At 48.4% G+C, this 13,438-nt stretch overlaps 1 protein-coding gene across 4 annotated transcripts in view; it reads right to left on the reverse strand.

The window, feature by feature from the left end:
- Positions 1-167: 167 nt before the first annotated feature.
- Positions 168-13,438, reverse strand: part of FARP2 (FERM, ARH/RhoGEF and pleckstrin domain protein 2) — a 67,624-nt gene continuing 54,353 nt past the window's right edge. Inside the window, exons 17-26 of one of the 4 annotated variants that reach the window (XM_064666845.1) lie at positions 12,907-13,144; positions 11,931-12,061; positions 11,097-11,165; positions 10,618-10,707; positions 9,882-9,964; positions 7,642-7,760; positions 4,631-4,770; positions 3,922-4,029; positions 2,975-3,126; positions 168-1,849 (exon numbers count right to left, since the gene is read on the reverse strand). In XM_064666845.1, the coding sequence (XP_064522915.1) occupies positions 1,759-1,849; positions 2,975-3,126; positions 3,922-4,029; positions 4,631-4,770; positions 7,642-7,760; positions 9,882-9,964; positions 10,618-10,707; positions 11,097-11,165; positions 11,931-12,061; positions 12,907-13,144 (1,221 nt within the window). In that variant the 3' untranslated portion in view covers positions 168-1,758. Of the gene's footprint in view, positions 1,850-2,974; positions 3,127-3,921; positions 4,030-4,630; positions 4,771-6,700; positions 6,865-7,641; positions 7,761-9,881; positions 9,965-10,617; positions 10,708-11,096; positions 11,166-11,930; positions 12,062-12,906; positions 13,145-13,438 lie in introns of those variants that run through there. The other 3 variants (XM_064666844.1, XM_064666847.1, XM_064666846.1) reach the window with 3 other exon arrangements.

Consider the following 13,438-nt stretch of genomic DNA (forward strand, 5'->3'; position numbering starts at 1 on the left):
TGCTGCCTGCTGTCCTTCCAGAAGCACCTGTTTCGGGGAGTCCCACCTCAGCACATGACTCTGGATGGAGCAGCACTTGGTGCAGGGTGAGCCAAGAACCAGTCTCGGAAAACTAGTGAGTAACTTGAATATGGGATGGTGGGCTCAGGAATAAGAGGCTGAGAGAGTTTTATACCAAGATGCTATTTACTTTGAACAGTCATATTCAGCCACAGTATAACATCTAATCAATCCACATGAATACACCTACAACAGGTAATTAAAAAAATAATAAATGAAGATGCTAATAAATTAAGTACATTTAACTTAGATGGGACAATGGTCTTTGTGGCAGCGGTGGCAAAGGCTGGTTCTGCAGTCACTCCTCGAGGATGCAAATGGCCAAGCAAGAAAAATCCCTCTGGATTCCCCCTCCCTGCAGTCCTCATCCCGCATTTTTGACACCATAACAGAATGCACGTGCTGGCCTCTGTCCTCCCCGTTGTCACAGGGACCTCCACATTCCTGCATCCTCACAACATGCAACACTTTCCTTTTGCTTTCACTGCACCACTGCATTGTTCCTTCTGCTAGTACACAAACACTTTTCTATCTAATATAATATAAAGCAGAGTCCCCAGAGCCCATCAAAGCCACGTCCAACGGCATCTTGTGGCACTTGGCGTGTGTCGGTCCTTCCGTGGAGGCACCCACAGGTGACAGGTTTACAAAAACAGAACAAGCTGCGAACTTTTCAGATTTAATACAGAGATTTAATAGAGTTCACAGACACTAATGCTCCATCTGGAATCCAGTGACTTTTATACCTTCAGGAGAAACAGAAGATGGATCCCACCCGAAATTGAAAGGCAAGAATAGGGATTTTCAGAAGTCTTTGCATGACAAAAGCATAAGCAACGGTGACTTTCAGAGAGGCTTGTTCTCCTATAGTGCTTAAACGCCTTGAAAACATCACCCACACCAGAGTGTAGAGTGAATGCCATCCTGTGCCTTACATAATTCCTACTACAGGACAAAGAAACGGGAGCTGTGATATGAGAATAGTGATTGAGTTCAGAGGAAAAACCATGCACCCCCTGCACCGACCCACAATACACCGACACCTTGGCAGCTCAGCAGAGGTCCAGTTCTCCCACTTCCCTGGGAAACTGCTGCCGTGGCAGCTCCTGAGGAGCAGGGCTGTTTCAGGAGAGCTGCAGTTCCTGTTTGGAACGAACTGTGTGTAAGCTGACACATCTGTGCGTCCCCATCAGTCCGAGGCGGCTGTGCCAGCAGGGTGACGTTTGGCAGCAGCAGGACAGGGGCTGTGCAGCCAGGGACACCGAGCACACAGGCTGGGAGAGGTGAGCGAGCCCTGGCACCCGCTGCTGTGAGCCACAACACCACTGGCAGCTGCTGGGTTTCTCCCATATATGCTGATCATCCAGTCAAAATGTAAAAACAAGGTGGCACCGGCCTTCAGGGCAGGTAAAGGTGTTACTGTACAGGTACAACGGAACGAGAACCCTTCCGCGAGGTGTGTGCACCGGAGCACCGCTGCTGTTGGGTTCTCTGTAAGTAGGTTCAGCTGGAACAGACTGGACCCTCTTCCATACCATCAGGAAGGGATGTGATCCCCGTCTGCAGCCCCCTCACTCCCACTTTCCATACCGGGGGAAACAGGCCTCCTTGAGTCTTTGCTTTATCAGCTCCAGAGGCTCCTGTTCCCACCTGCCTCTTTTGTTGGTGTTGCCAGCAGAGATCCAGCTCTGCCCTGTGTCAGTCAGTGTGACTGTCCTTCTCCTCCTTGGGAAGCAGCAGGCTTGACCTGGCTGGAGAGCTGGTGGCTCTCTTGATCACCTCCATCCACCTGCCAAGAAAGGACATGAGAAATGCTCAGCCACTCGCTCCCAGATAATCTTGTCCTTTGGTTATGAGCTGTACCTGTTTCCCCAAACCTCCCAAAACAGACATTTTCTTTCTTTCACAAGTCTTTTAGGAAATTAACTCTTCAAATGAACAGCTTGAGGTGTGGTAAATACCCTGCAGAACATGGTTGCCTGTCCAAGTAACAGCTCTACAGTGCTCTGAGCTCCAGAGAACTCCCCTGAGAGCTCACCATGTTCTCCCCTCAGTGTTTATCAAAGACAACAAGCTGACAATAATTGCTGCTTTTCGTACAATAAATTAGGAATTACAAAACAGCCTTACTCATGTGGAAGAAAGCAAAGCAACAGACAAACCCATTGTGAATGAGACATTTTCCCCTTGAAATTACTACATGAACCCATTGGATTAAAGAGCACAACTTACAGTTCAGGTAACTGATACCTAAGTGTGTGACACTCTCCTAAGGAAGGGGGACATATGTGACACCCACATTCCAAAGCAACCAATACGACCCTGCAGGGCAGGACCCACTGCAAGGGGTTTTCAACAGTTAAATGTAACAGCAAAGTTTTGTATGTGATGCATTTGACACACAATTTGGACCCTGTGTGGAAGCTCTTAAGAGCAATTAATTGTAATTATACAGAATAATAATAATAATTAAAAAATGTAATTACAGAGAAAGCAGCCAAGTGAAAGGCAGGCCTGGACTTCTTGTTCTCAGCCTTGTTATAAATCCCGTTTCCAGAGATTGAAGAGAAAAAAAAAAGTATCTTTCCAGAACCTGGAAATCTGACTCCCAAAGAGATGGTGGGGCTGAGCACCCCACAGCCCTTCCTCCCACGTGCCTCCCTGGCTCCAAGGAAGCCTCAGACTCCTGGCACAAAGTGCAGCTCACAGGTCTGGGTGCACCCTCAGCTCACCCCCAGGAGGGTTCTGGCAGAGAAGGGATCTCCAAATATCACCAGTGGGAAGAGAAAGGGAATGTTATTCCTGAGAACATGCTGGAAGGTCACTCAGACTAGGAGGAAAGAGAGGTCTCGGGATGACCAACCACTGAGTTAACAGCAGGTTATACACCAGGACAGAGGAAACAGAAAATTACCTCTCAAAGGTGTATTTGCTCTCAGCCCGGAAGAAATACACGTGGGACTTGAACTGAAGCTTGAAGACATAATCCTTCTGAATCCCATCCGCCTCCACGGGGGAGCTGACCGTGTAGCCGAGCAGCGGGAGGCTGGCCAGGGGATAATCGTCCTGGAAGAGCCCAAGAGCCCAGCCCTGAGTGCAAGGCCCCTCTGCCACAGCGCTCAGCCCAACAGGCAGGCACGCTTGTGAGCACAGGTAAGGGCTGTGCACTGTAGTTTAGGACATAACAGGAAGAGGAGCAGCCTGCCTCTCTTGCAAGGCCACTGACAGCTTATAATGAAACCTTCCCCCAGCTCCTTTCACTGTTTTTATAGAGTTATTTGCTTCTGTTCCCCTGCCCCTCGCTACTGCTTGGGCTCCCTCTGCCCTCTCTGCACCCTTTCAGTGGAACTCCAAGCACAGATCTGACACAAAAGGTAAAATAACACTCCCAAATGAAATGTGCCCTGAAGGCGAGAAGCCAGAATAACCCAGCTGTTGGGTAAATAAACACAGTTTATTGGGTTAATAAGATGAAAAGGGTGAGCTGCAGCACGGTTTGTTATCAAGCAGGTGCTGAATGCACCAGGGGCAGGAAAATCCCTGGAGCCTGTTGAGCTGAGCTGAAGCCCAGCAGGGAGAGAAGTGGGCCAATACTGCCCAGAGGCTGCCAGGACCACCACCTCCTTTAGTCACCGCATGAGGAGACCCGCAGAAGGTCAGTACAACCAGAACTGGAAATCCTGATTAAATTCCACAAGGAGGGCCCACAGCCTTTCAGAGGCCGGCTTTATTATGAACTACCTCCCCTTCCACTCGTTACTCTGCTTCAAAGAGCAGTGAGCTGCCCCTGGAGCTGAAAGGCAAGGACCTCCAGGTGCCCCCAACACCCTGAACACCATTCCCTCACCTACCCCTGCTCACCTGGTGCGTTTTGTAGAAAAACAAACAGAAGTTGGTGAAGACAACCCACAGTTTCTGCCAGCCATTGCTGTTCTTGAACTTCCTCAGCAAATATCCAGAGAGCTGGTTCTAGCGTAGAAGGAAGGGAAAGAAAACTGCTGTGAGATCACAGGTTGCCATCCTGCTGCAGGCAAACAGCCCTTGCATCAACTGCTCCTGCACCTGCTCCCCAGTGTAAAAGGCCTCCCAGGTATGGTGACAGCCACCAGTGTCCATCCCTTCAGCCACCCCTTCTTACGTGCAGAAAACCCCCGTGGAACACTCTGTGTGAGGAGGGAAATAAAGCAGGAGAGGAAACAGAGAGTGGTAGAGCTGGGGACAAGTGACATGTGGCAGCTACGCAAAGCCAAGCCAGCGTGGAAGGGGGCTGCAGGGAGGGGACACCACTGCCTCAGCATCAGTCAGGGGGATGAGGAAACCTACACCACGGAATGACAGCACAGGGGTTTTGTGATCTGAGAAACAGACAGGACACAGAGCAGATTCACACAGAGAACCGTTTTGTGAGGCATAAACAGAAGGAAATCCTGTCTCTACACGGTGACAGTACAACTCTGCCGCTGAGGACGAGCATCCTCACGCCAGCAAGTGAGCAGTTAGGAGTCAGGATATTTTTCTGGGCATCCCATGGCTCCTCCCCACCAGTGCAGAATGTGAGAGGCATCTTTACCTGGATCATGCACAGGTAATCAGACAGGGATAGGCTCTGGTTCCGGTACCAACAAACATGGGTGATTGTGTTGGGCCGTTGGGCCTGGCCCAGCAAATAGCGAGGAGGAAGCTCTGGAGAAACAGCAAGAGAGCAGAAAACTGAGCAGAGAAAGGGGGAGAGAAATAGAAAAACAGAACATTAGGGTGAGAGAAGTGATGCAAGAAAGGCGACTGTTAAAGGAAAAAGGCTTGTGAAAAAAATGATGGTGTTAGAACATGGAACAGACCAAAGCAAGAGGGAGTGCAAGAACTCACACGGTCAATCCCAGAACCTCTAGCAGGGTGGGCTTGTTATCCAGGCACAGAACTGTGAGATGGTGCCTTTCCCAAAGGTGTCAGCAGGGAAAGGCAGGCCTGTCCTCTCCAACAGAAGTCACAACAGAAACCAGCTCCAGTGCCCAACTTTTGGACCCCAAGCCCAGGTCACATCTGTAGCATTTCTCTTACTCAGCAGACCCACATGCACTCTGTATCAGGAAAACCCAGGAGCTCCAGTGGCCAAACTTTTAACTCCTTCTATTAAACCAGTTCCTCAGGGTGGGGCAGGGCAGGCAGGCAGGGACAGACAGCAGTGCCACAGCATGCTGCCCCATTGCTTTGTCTGGTTAGTGACCTCCTTTTTCTCTCCACACTTAGGGTCCTTCCCAGTTCTCGAAGTATTCCAAGCATGCCAGCCTCCAGGAAGGTGTCCTACCTGCCAAACTTCTGCCTGAAGTGAAACCATAGAGGTGTGGCAAGCAGTGTAAGGAGTGCTGAACTCATCTGTCTGGAAATCTGAAGGACTCAGGATTCAGTACCCAAACGTGCCACCAGTGCCGCACCAAAGGACAAGATCCGAGGTACCAGCAGGTCACAGAATCAGAGGATCCCAGGATGGTTTGGGTTGGAAGGGACCTTAAAACTCATCTTGTTCCACCCCTCTGCCATGGGCAGGAACACCTTCCACTAAACCAAGTTGCTCAGAGCTCCATCCAGCCTGCTCTTGAACACCTCAGCAGGGATATAATAAACAACTCTGCTCAGCATAACATGATGCTGCCATGAAAAGGCACTTGGCTGTTCAGTCCTGCCAGCAAGGGAAGGGCAGAGAAGGTGTATTCCCACTGAACTGAACTCCCTCTTCTTAATTCTGGGTGCAGTACAGCAGCTAACCAGAGCTCAGTACAGTAGAGTCAATCTCTAAAGAAATATATCATGGATAGGTAACTCATAGAATCACAGAACCATTAGGGTTGGAAAAGACCTCCAAGATCATCAAGTCCAAGCTTTGACCAAATCCCACTAAACCATATAGTGAAGTGCCACATCCACACATTTTTTGAATGCTTCCAGGGATGGTGACTCCACCACTGCTTCAGCAGCCTGTTCCCATGCTTAACCACTGTTTCAGTGAAGAAATTTTCCCTAATATCCAATCTAAACCTCCCCTGGCACAACTTGAGGCTGTTTCTTCTTGTCCTGTCTCTTATTCCCTGGGAGCAGAGCCTGACTTCCCCTGGCTCCATCCTCCTGTCAGGGGATTGTAGAGAGTGAGAAGGTTCCCCCGGGGCCTCCTTTTCTCCAGGCTGAGCCTGCCCAGCTCCCTGAACTGCTTCTCATCACACCTGTGCTCCAGACTCTTCCCCAGCTCCACTGCCCCTCTCTGGACACGCTCTAGCCCGTCAATGTCTTTCTTGTCATGAGGGGCCCAAAACTGAACCCAGGAGTCGAGGCACCTCACCAGTGCCCAGTGCAGGGGGGACGGCCAGTCCTCCAGCAAGGAGGATGAAACCCAAAGGAACAACTCAGTCCTAGGATACCCTGGGTTTCCTTTCAACTCTCCCTGCTTTGTGCCATCGCCAAAGCAAAGCCCTGCCGCGCGGAGAGCGGAGCGTGAGTACGGACACACGGACATGCACAGAGGGGACAAGCATGCGGTGGCATCGGATGGCCCGTGCTCCCCCTGGATACAGAAACGCTGCTGAGGAGGAATGGGAGGTGGAGGCCGAGGCAGGAGGGACAGAGTGAGGCGAGCGCTGCCCCGCGGTACCTCGACGGCCACACTGTGGTCAGTCATGGAGACGCTGGTGTTGCGGTACCAGCACACGTGCATGGTTGTGTTGGCACGGTGGTGGCTCTGCCTGTCCAAGGAGCTACGAGAGGAGTGTATGTCATCTTCAGACTCCTGTTCTAGAGAGACCTCATCAGAGGATCCTGGGGGAGGAGAATTGGGCAGTGGTTTAAGAAAACTGTGCAGTACAAAGAGCAAGAGAAGCTGGGATTCCTGAGAAAGGCTGTTGTCTCTTGCCATGGTCCAGTTTTAAATATGTCAAGTTGAACCGATTACACAGCTCCTGTGCACACACTCTGAGCAGATCAGTCTGACTTTTGCTACTCAGCTCTGCCTGGGGCAGCTGATTCATAGGATCACAGGATGGTTTGAGTTGGAAGGGACCTTAAATCTCATCTCTTTCCAACCCCCTGCCATGGGCAGGGACACCTTCCACTAGAATAAAATCACAGAATGGTTTGACTCAGTGCTGTGTTAAACAAACAGAAATGACCACACTTCCTCTTGAGTCGGGAGGAACAGCACAGAGTGCTCCAAGAAGGGATACTCCACGTTTCAGCACAGCCATAACACCACCAGACAGGCACAGGAATATTGGGCTATAAAAGCTGACCTCCAAAGGCACCACCGTTTGGACAGAAAAAAATCACTATACAGTTAAATTGAGAAAAATCTATGCAAGAGATGAATAAGGACCTTATAAAACAATTCTGCAACGGGAGGATCTCTGCTGCATTTAAAGCTACTTTGAACACCAGTCTAGGAAGGCAAGCATATTTCTCTTGATTAAAACCAAAACCCCATTAACTCTCCATTATGAATTATAAAAATACTTAATTTATGTCATCAAATTTGCAACAGGAAAGGTGAAAAGGACAGGACAACTGCTGCTTTTCAAGGAGGCAGGAAACATCACTTACTGTTGGAGCGGTTGCACACAGAGTTTTCCAGAAGCATCTCGGATTTCTCAGTAGATTTCTTGGCCATTTCAATTGCCACGTTTAGGTCTTCCATCCACTTCCCCATCTCCAGGCGGGTACTGCAAGAGAAGCAGTGGGGATGGGGATCCACCAGCCCAGAGCTGTGACTCAGCGCCCGTGAGCTGAAGGGAGGCACAGGTCACCGCCCAAAACAAGGGGCAGTCCCTTTCCATTAGATAAATCAAAACAAAATTAGAATTCCTCCAAAGCAGGAGCTTTCCAGAGAGGAAACTGACCTCACACAGCCTTCACCTCTATACTCAAGCCTTGAAATAAGACTAAAATAACCATTAAACACTTGGATTTTACAGCAAAGAGAACGAACAGACAGCTAGTGGGGTACAGAATATCCCCTCTGGAGCTCCTGGGCTCAGAAGAGGAATCAAACATTTTGAAGATGGAGGAGTATGAGCAATTATTTGTTTTGAAGGATAAAAGGCAACCTGAAAGACATCCCATCTTCTAAAGGGATCTGACATCTGACTAAAACCCAGGGTGCAGGAAGAGGAGGCTTCCTTCACCCCTCACAGGTTCCATTACAGCTCCTCAGTGTGTCTCTGTATCCATGGATATGCAACAGCAGAAGGTTTGCCTTTAGACAAAGCCACATTTCTTTTTTTTTTTTGGTAACCATCTCTTTTTTTCCGAAAGCTTTTTATTTAGACTGAAAATTTCACACATGGTCTAAGCCCAGCAGCAATTTTTATTTCTGACAGGTAAACTTTGAGCTATTTCAAAGTTATGGCAATGTAAAAATTATCTTTATTTTTCCAAATTTAAGAATCTTTCAAGCACCTTATGATTTGCAGCTGCTGAGAAATGGTTGATCTTTAAAAAAAAAGGACACTTTCAGTTGTTAGGCTGGAACTAAAAAAAACCCACATCTGCATACCAAAAGTATTGGTTCCTGTGCCACTACACACCTGATCTGTGAAGATTCTGTAGTGGTTATTTTTCAAGAACAGGTCATCAAGCAGTAAAAACCCCTGTGATCTAAGGTTGAGATTTAGTGCTCCCACCCTGCATCCTTAGCATTCCCAGCTCCATTTGCCTTTTCAGCAGACCTGCAGAAGGACAAAACCTCCTAAAGCTGATCCTGAGACACCAGGTATAGGAGACAGCCTAAGTACAATTCAGATAGAAAGCAACGAAAAGGCACCAAACTCACTGCCCAAGGATAAGTTAGACTGAAAAGGGATTGTTTTAATCTCCAAGTCAGCCTTTAATTTTTCCTCTCCAGCTTCCTCCATCAGATCGTGCAAGAACTCTCCCCTCCTTACAGGAATTTGCATGTTCTGGAGTTTAATTCTTTTGGGTCTCTAAAATATGTGTATGGTTGGATTTCATTTTGTCTCCTGCAGTGGTTTGAAGGATGACACTGGCAACTCACAAGTAAACCAACACAATGGCAATGTTATTGCTGCTGTTTGTATTTTGAGTGAGATGGAATCACAGAATGGTTTGGGTTGGAAGGGACCTTAAAGCTCATCTCATTCCACCCCCTGCCATGGGCAGTGACACCTTCCACTAGCCCAGGCTGCTCCAAGCCCTGTCCAACCTGGCCTTGGACACTTCTGGGGATGGGGCAGCCACAGCTCCTCTGGGCAACCTGTGCCAGGGCCTCACCACCCCTATGTCCAATCTAACCCTGCCCTCTGTCAGTGGGAAGCCATTCCCCCTTGTCCTGTCACTCCAGGCTCTTGTAAAGAGTCTCTCTCCATCTTCCTTGTAGGCCCCCTTCATGTACTCAAAGGCTGCAATTAGGTCACCCCAAAGCCTTCTCCAGGCTGAACAATCCCAATTCTCTCAGCCTTTCCTCATGGCAGAGCTGCTCCAGCCCTCTGATCATCTTGGTGCCTCCTCTGGACTCGCTCCAGCAGCTCCATGTCCTTGCTGTGCTGGGGACCCAGAGCTGGAACTGCAGAGGGGGTCTCACCTGAGGGGGGTCAGAGGGGCAGAATCCCCTCCTCACCTGTTACCCAGGCTGTGGGGATCAGCCTAGGATAAACTACTCCTTCTCAAAACTCAACACTGAAAAAAGGAGTTGTGGAGAGACCTGGGCTTATTTTGAAGTCCAGAGGGTGCAGGAAACAGCCCCCTAGCAGTGCATCAGTCAAGCAGTAACTTTCTGGAGAAGGAATCCCTCAAAGCCACAGGCAATTGAGGAAAACCAGGGTTACCTGGCTGCCACCACTATGGTTTTCTGTGCAGAATAGATGGTGAAGCAGTGTGGGACGGCCCATTCATTCTCACTCTCCTCCACCTGCAGAAAAAGAAAAGATTTTTCTCCTCACTGCTCAGTAACCAATGAACACTAAAGCTGTCCTCCTTTGCTGGCTGGGAGTGGAGTCAAACCCGGTTGCAGGAAGTGCAGAACAGCTACTTTTTGAGGAAAACCACCTACTCCCAAGTTTACTTTGGCTCTACATTAAAATCTATGGTGTGGTTCTACTGCAGGAGCACAACACCACATCCAATAGGGCAGGGAAAGTGGTCAGAGTAGATCTGACTCATTACTTACCGGAGGGTCGAGCACTATCAGCTGCAAACCAAAGACAGAAAGAACAATCCCATGAGAACAGGGGATGGGGAGGCAGGAGGGCTGGTTATATGCCTAGGTGTGTGCAGGGGGGCAAAACACCAGGATAAATAAATCCCTATTTGCAGATCAGCCTCTCAGAGCAGTGTGAAAATGAACTGACAAGAGGGTGTGCTCCAGCTGTTTTGCTAATGTGGAAGGAACAGGCTCATCACCTGCAGACAAGGCTCTGTTTGACACATCTGAAGGTCCAATTGCTCTTGAGACCTACCTGGGAGCAGTTTTTGGCTTTGGTCCTTGTGCCCTGAAGAAATTCCTCAGCCTACCCTAGGCAAAGCCATTTCCTTAACCCTGTGATGCAACTTGGAACCACTTACCAACATGCCATGCAGAGAGAGGTGTCCATGGATTTTGAACTGATTTGTCCCTGTGACCCCTTTGCTTGTGTACAGTAACATATCTGAGAACTGGAAAGGCAAGAAGAGGACAATCAGTGTTCTGAAAGCAGCAGGCAGGGACAAGGATTTTTTGACATCTCCTTAAAAATCTGTTGTTTAAAGTCCACTGTAGATGCATGAAAAATGCCATTTCTCAGTCAGTTTGGCTGACTTTCCTTAAAACCACTCCTGTTTATTTACAAGAGAGGCAATTAAATTTTAAAATTCTGTTAAAACTCTGTGCCATTAAGGAACCAAGTTGACCAGACAGTAGTGCCACAGTCACGCTCTCTAAACATCTCTCAGAGTGAGCTTTCAGTCTCAAGTGCTGATTTTTGACACAAGCACATGAAAACACACTTTCCCAACAACTTTATGTTGAAGACTTTGGGTTTATGAAAGCCAGAAGCAACACCCACCAGGAAGAACATCCGCTGCTGTAAGCCCTTCTTAGTGAGCTTGTACAAGCAACCTTCTCGAATAAACTCCTGCAGCAGAAAAGAGAAAGTTAGACAAAGCTTGATCTTTCCCAACTAAAGAGAATTTTATTTTCATCCCAGAGTACACAGATGTTGATTGGTGCCCAGCAATGATGCCTAACAGATTTGTTAAAGGCCAGGTGACACTTTTCCTCCTTTTTTGTGGCATGAATCAGCTCCTTGCTGCAACCAGCATTTAAATCAGTGAAGGAAGAGAAAGGAAAGAAGCAGAATTCCTGTTGGCCACCAGCAGTTCACCTATCACACTTACATCCCATCGCAGTGACTGCCATAGCATCCCCAAACACAAGCGATGCTCCTGTACTTATGCCCAATACATCTATCAAAAACAAAGAAACAACAAACCAGGCAGGAGCTACACGAATTCCTGTAAAACAGAGACACCAGTTCAGCCCAGTGCCATGGTTCAACCATCCCTACGTTCCCACAGGCTGCACCAGCAGAGCTGGGAGTGGATTTCCTATCCAGCGTGACACACTGAAACAGAGAGCAGCGTACCCAGTGTAACCAGTGTCTGTACTGGAAACACAGAACTGCAGCCAGAGTCTCAGCAGAAGCATTTTTGATCTATTCCTCAGGACATCACCAAGGTGATGGTCCCATCATCCATGGGATTCACTTTGAGACAGTTACACAAAGACCTTACACTCATCCCATAAACCAGAGGGGCAGCAATGGCAAATCCATGGTTCAAAGGCACTTCCTTGGCAATAAAACCAATAAAGGCTCTAAAAATGAAGCAGAGGCACCTACCCTGCCAGGTGCTGTGAGGTTGTCTATCCCAATCAGGTCATGCTGCAGCTCTGTCAGCTTCTGGAAGTTCTCCAGGCGGATAAGGCTGTTCTGCAGCTGCGATGTCATCTCTGTGACCTCCTTCAGCGCGTCTGTACGGAAAACAGCACCCAGGGGATGGGAGCAGAGCAGAGAGACCCAGGCCACCCATTTCACCCACCCCTGGAAAACTGAATCTGAAATTCATATCTGAAATTCATAGCCAGCTTTGGAACAGAACGGTTTAGTTGGAAGGGACCTACAATGATCACCCAGTCCAACTGCCAACTTCTTAAAGGGTATTTTAGAGCTACCCAGTGGGTAAGTAGAGACTAACGAGCAACTTCATAGCACTTCCTATGCTTCTGGAGTTCATTGTGTATCTCAGATATTGCTCATATAAAAAAGTATTTTACCATGTAGCCAAAAGTTAAAGTAAAAAATTAAAGCCAACTATTTCCGCCAAAGATTACTTTGTCGCGAATGGAATTTAATATGTACGTTTTCGATACCACAAAACAAGCATTTTTTGTCACATTTTTACTTCTAAATGACAAAGTTCCTAAAAAACTGCTTTTTTCCCCTGCTAAAAAGGGAGACAAGAAAAGGACTAATTTTTCAGCTTTGGTTGAGACCTCGGGGTCCGTTAAGATTACCATGAGAAAACCACTTCCTGGAATGCCAGACAAAAGGCGTTTACACTGAATTTGTGGACATAATTGAACATAAGTGTTCAAGGCCAGGTTGGACAGGGCGCTCTGAGCACCCCTGTCCAGTGGAAGGTGCCCCTGCCCGTGGCAGCAGAGTGCAATGAGATGAGTTTTAATGGCCCTTCCAACCCAAACCATTCCACGATTCTATGATTCTACAATTCCTGTCTCCCCAGGGCACAGGCAGAATTTGGGAAGTCCGTGGCAGGGGTGTCTGCCAGCAGGCACACAGCTGGGGGCTCACTCACTCCGGCAGTCGGCAAAGTCCCGGTGCTCCGCCGTGTAGTGCTTGCACAGCCTACCCAGAATCAGCTTGTAGTGCATCAGTCTCTGGATGGGTTTGAGCAGAAAGGTGTTGAGGGGCAGGTAGCAAACCTTCTGCAGCTCAAACTCCTTATAAACCATCTCCAGCTTCTTGAGGCGCTTGGTTGCTTTCTCCAGTTCTGTCAGGACCTCGTCGTGCTTCTGCAGGTAACTGGTGAACTCCTGTGGAATCGGACAAAGAGTTACTCAGATCAAAGGAAAACAGTCTTCCATTATTCAAGAAAGTGGCAGACAGCTCCCAGTCAGGATCAAAATAGGTCTGTATGGCACTGTGCCTGTGCCTGCTGGGAACACCAAATGCTGGTAGTCGAAATAGCAGTCCCACACTCCTGCACTCCCATTCAAGCCACTGGTTTTAATGGAATAATTACTCCACTACTACAGCACAAGTGTAACTGTTCCACAGAGGCACTCTGCACCGAATAAAGGTGACTTCATTTCAGAAGCTCTGTCTTT

This window comes from Pseudopipra pipra, chromosome 10, assembly GCF_036250125.1.
Source record: "Pseudopipra pipra isolate bDixPip1 chromosome 10, bDixPip1.hap1, whole genome shotgun sequence".
Classification (NCBI taxonomy): Eukaryota; Metazoa; Chordata; class Aves; order Passeriformes; family Pipridae; genus Pseudopipra; species Pseudopipra pipra.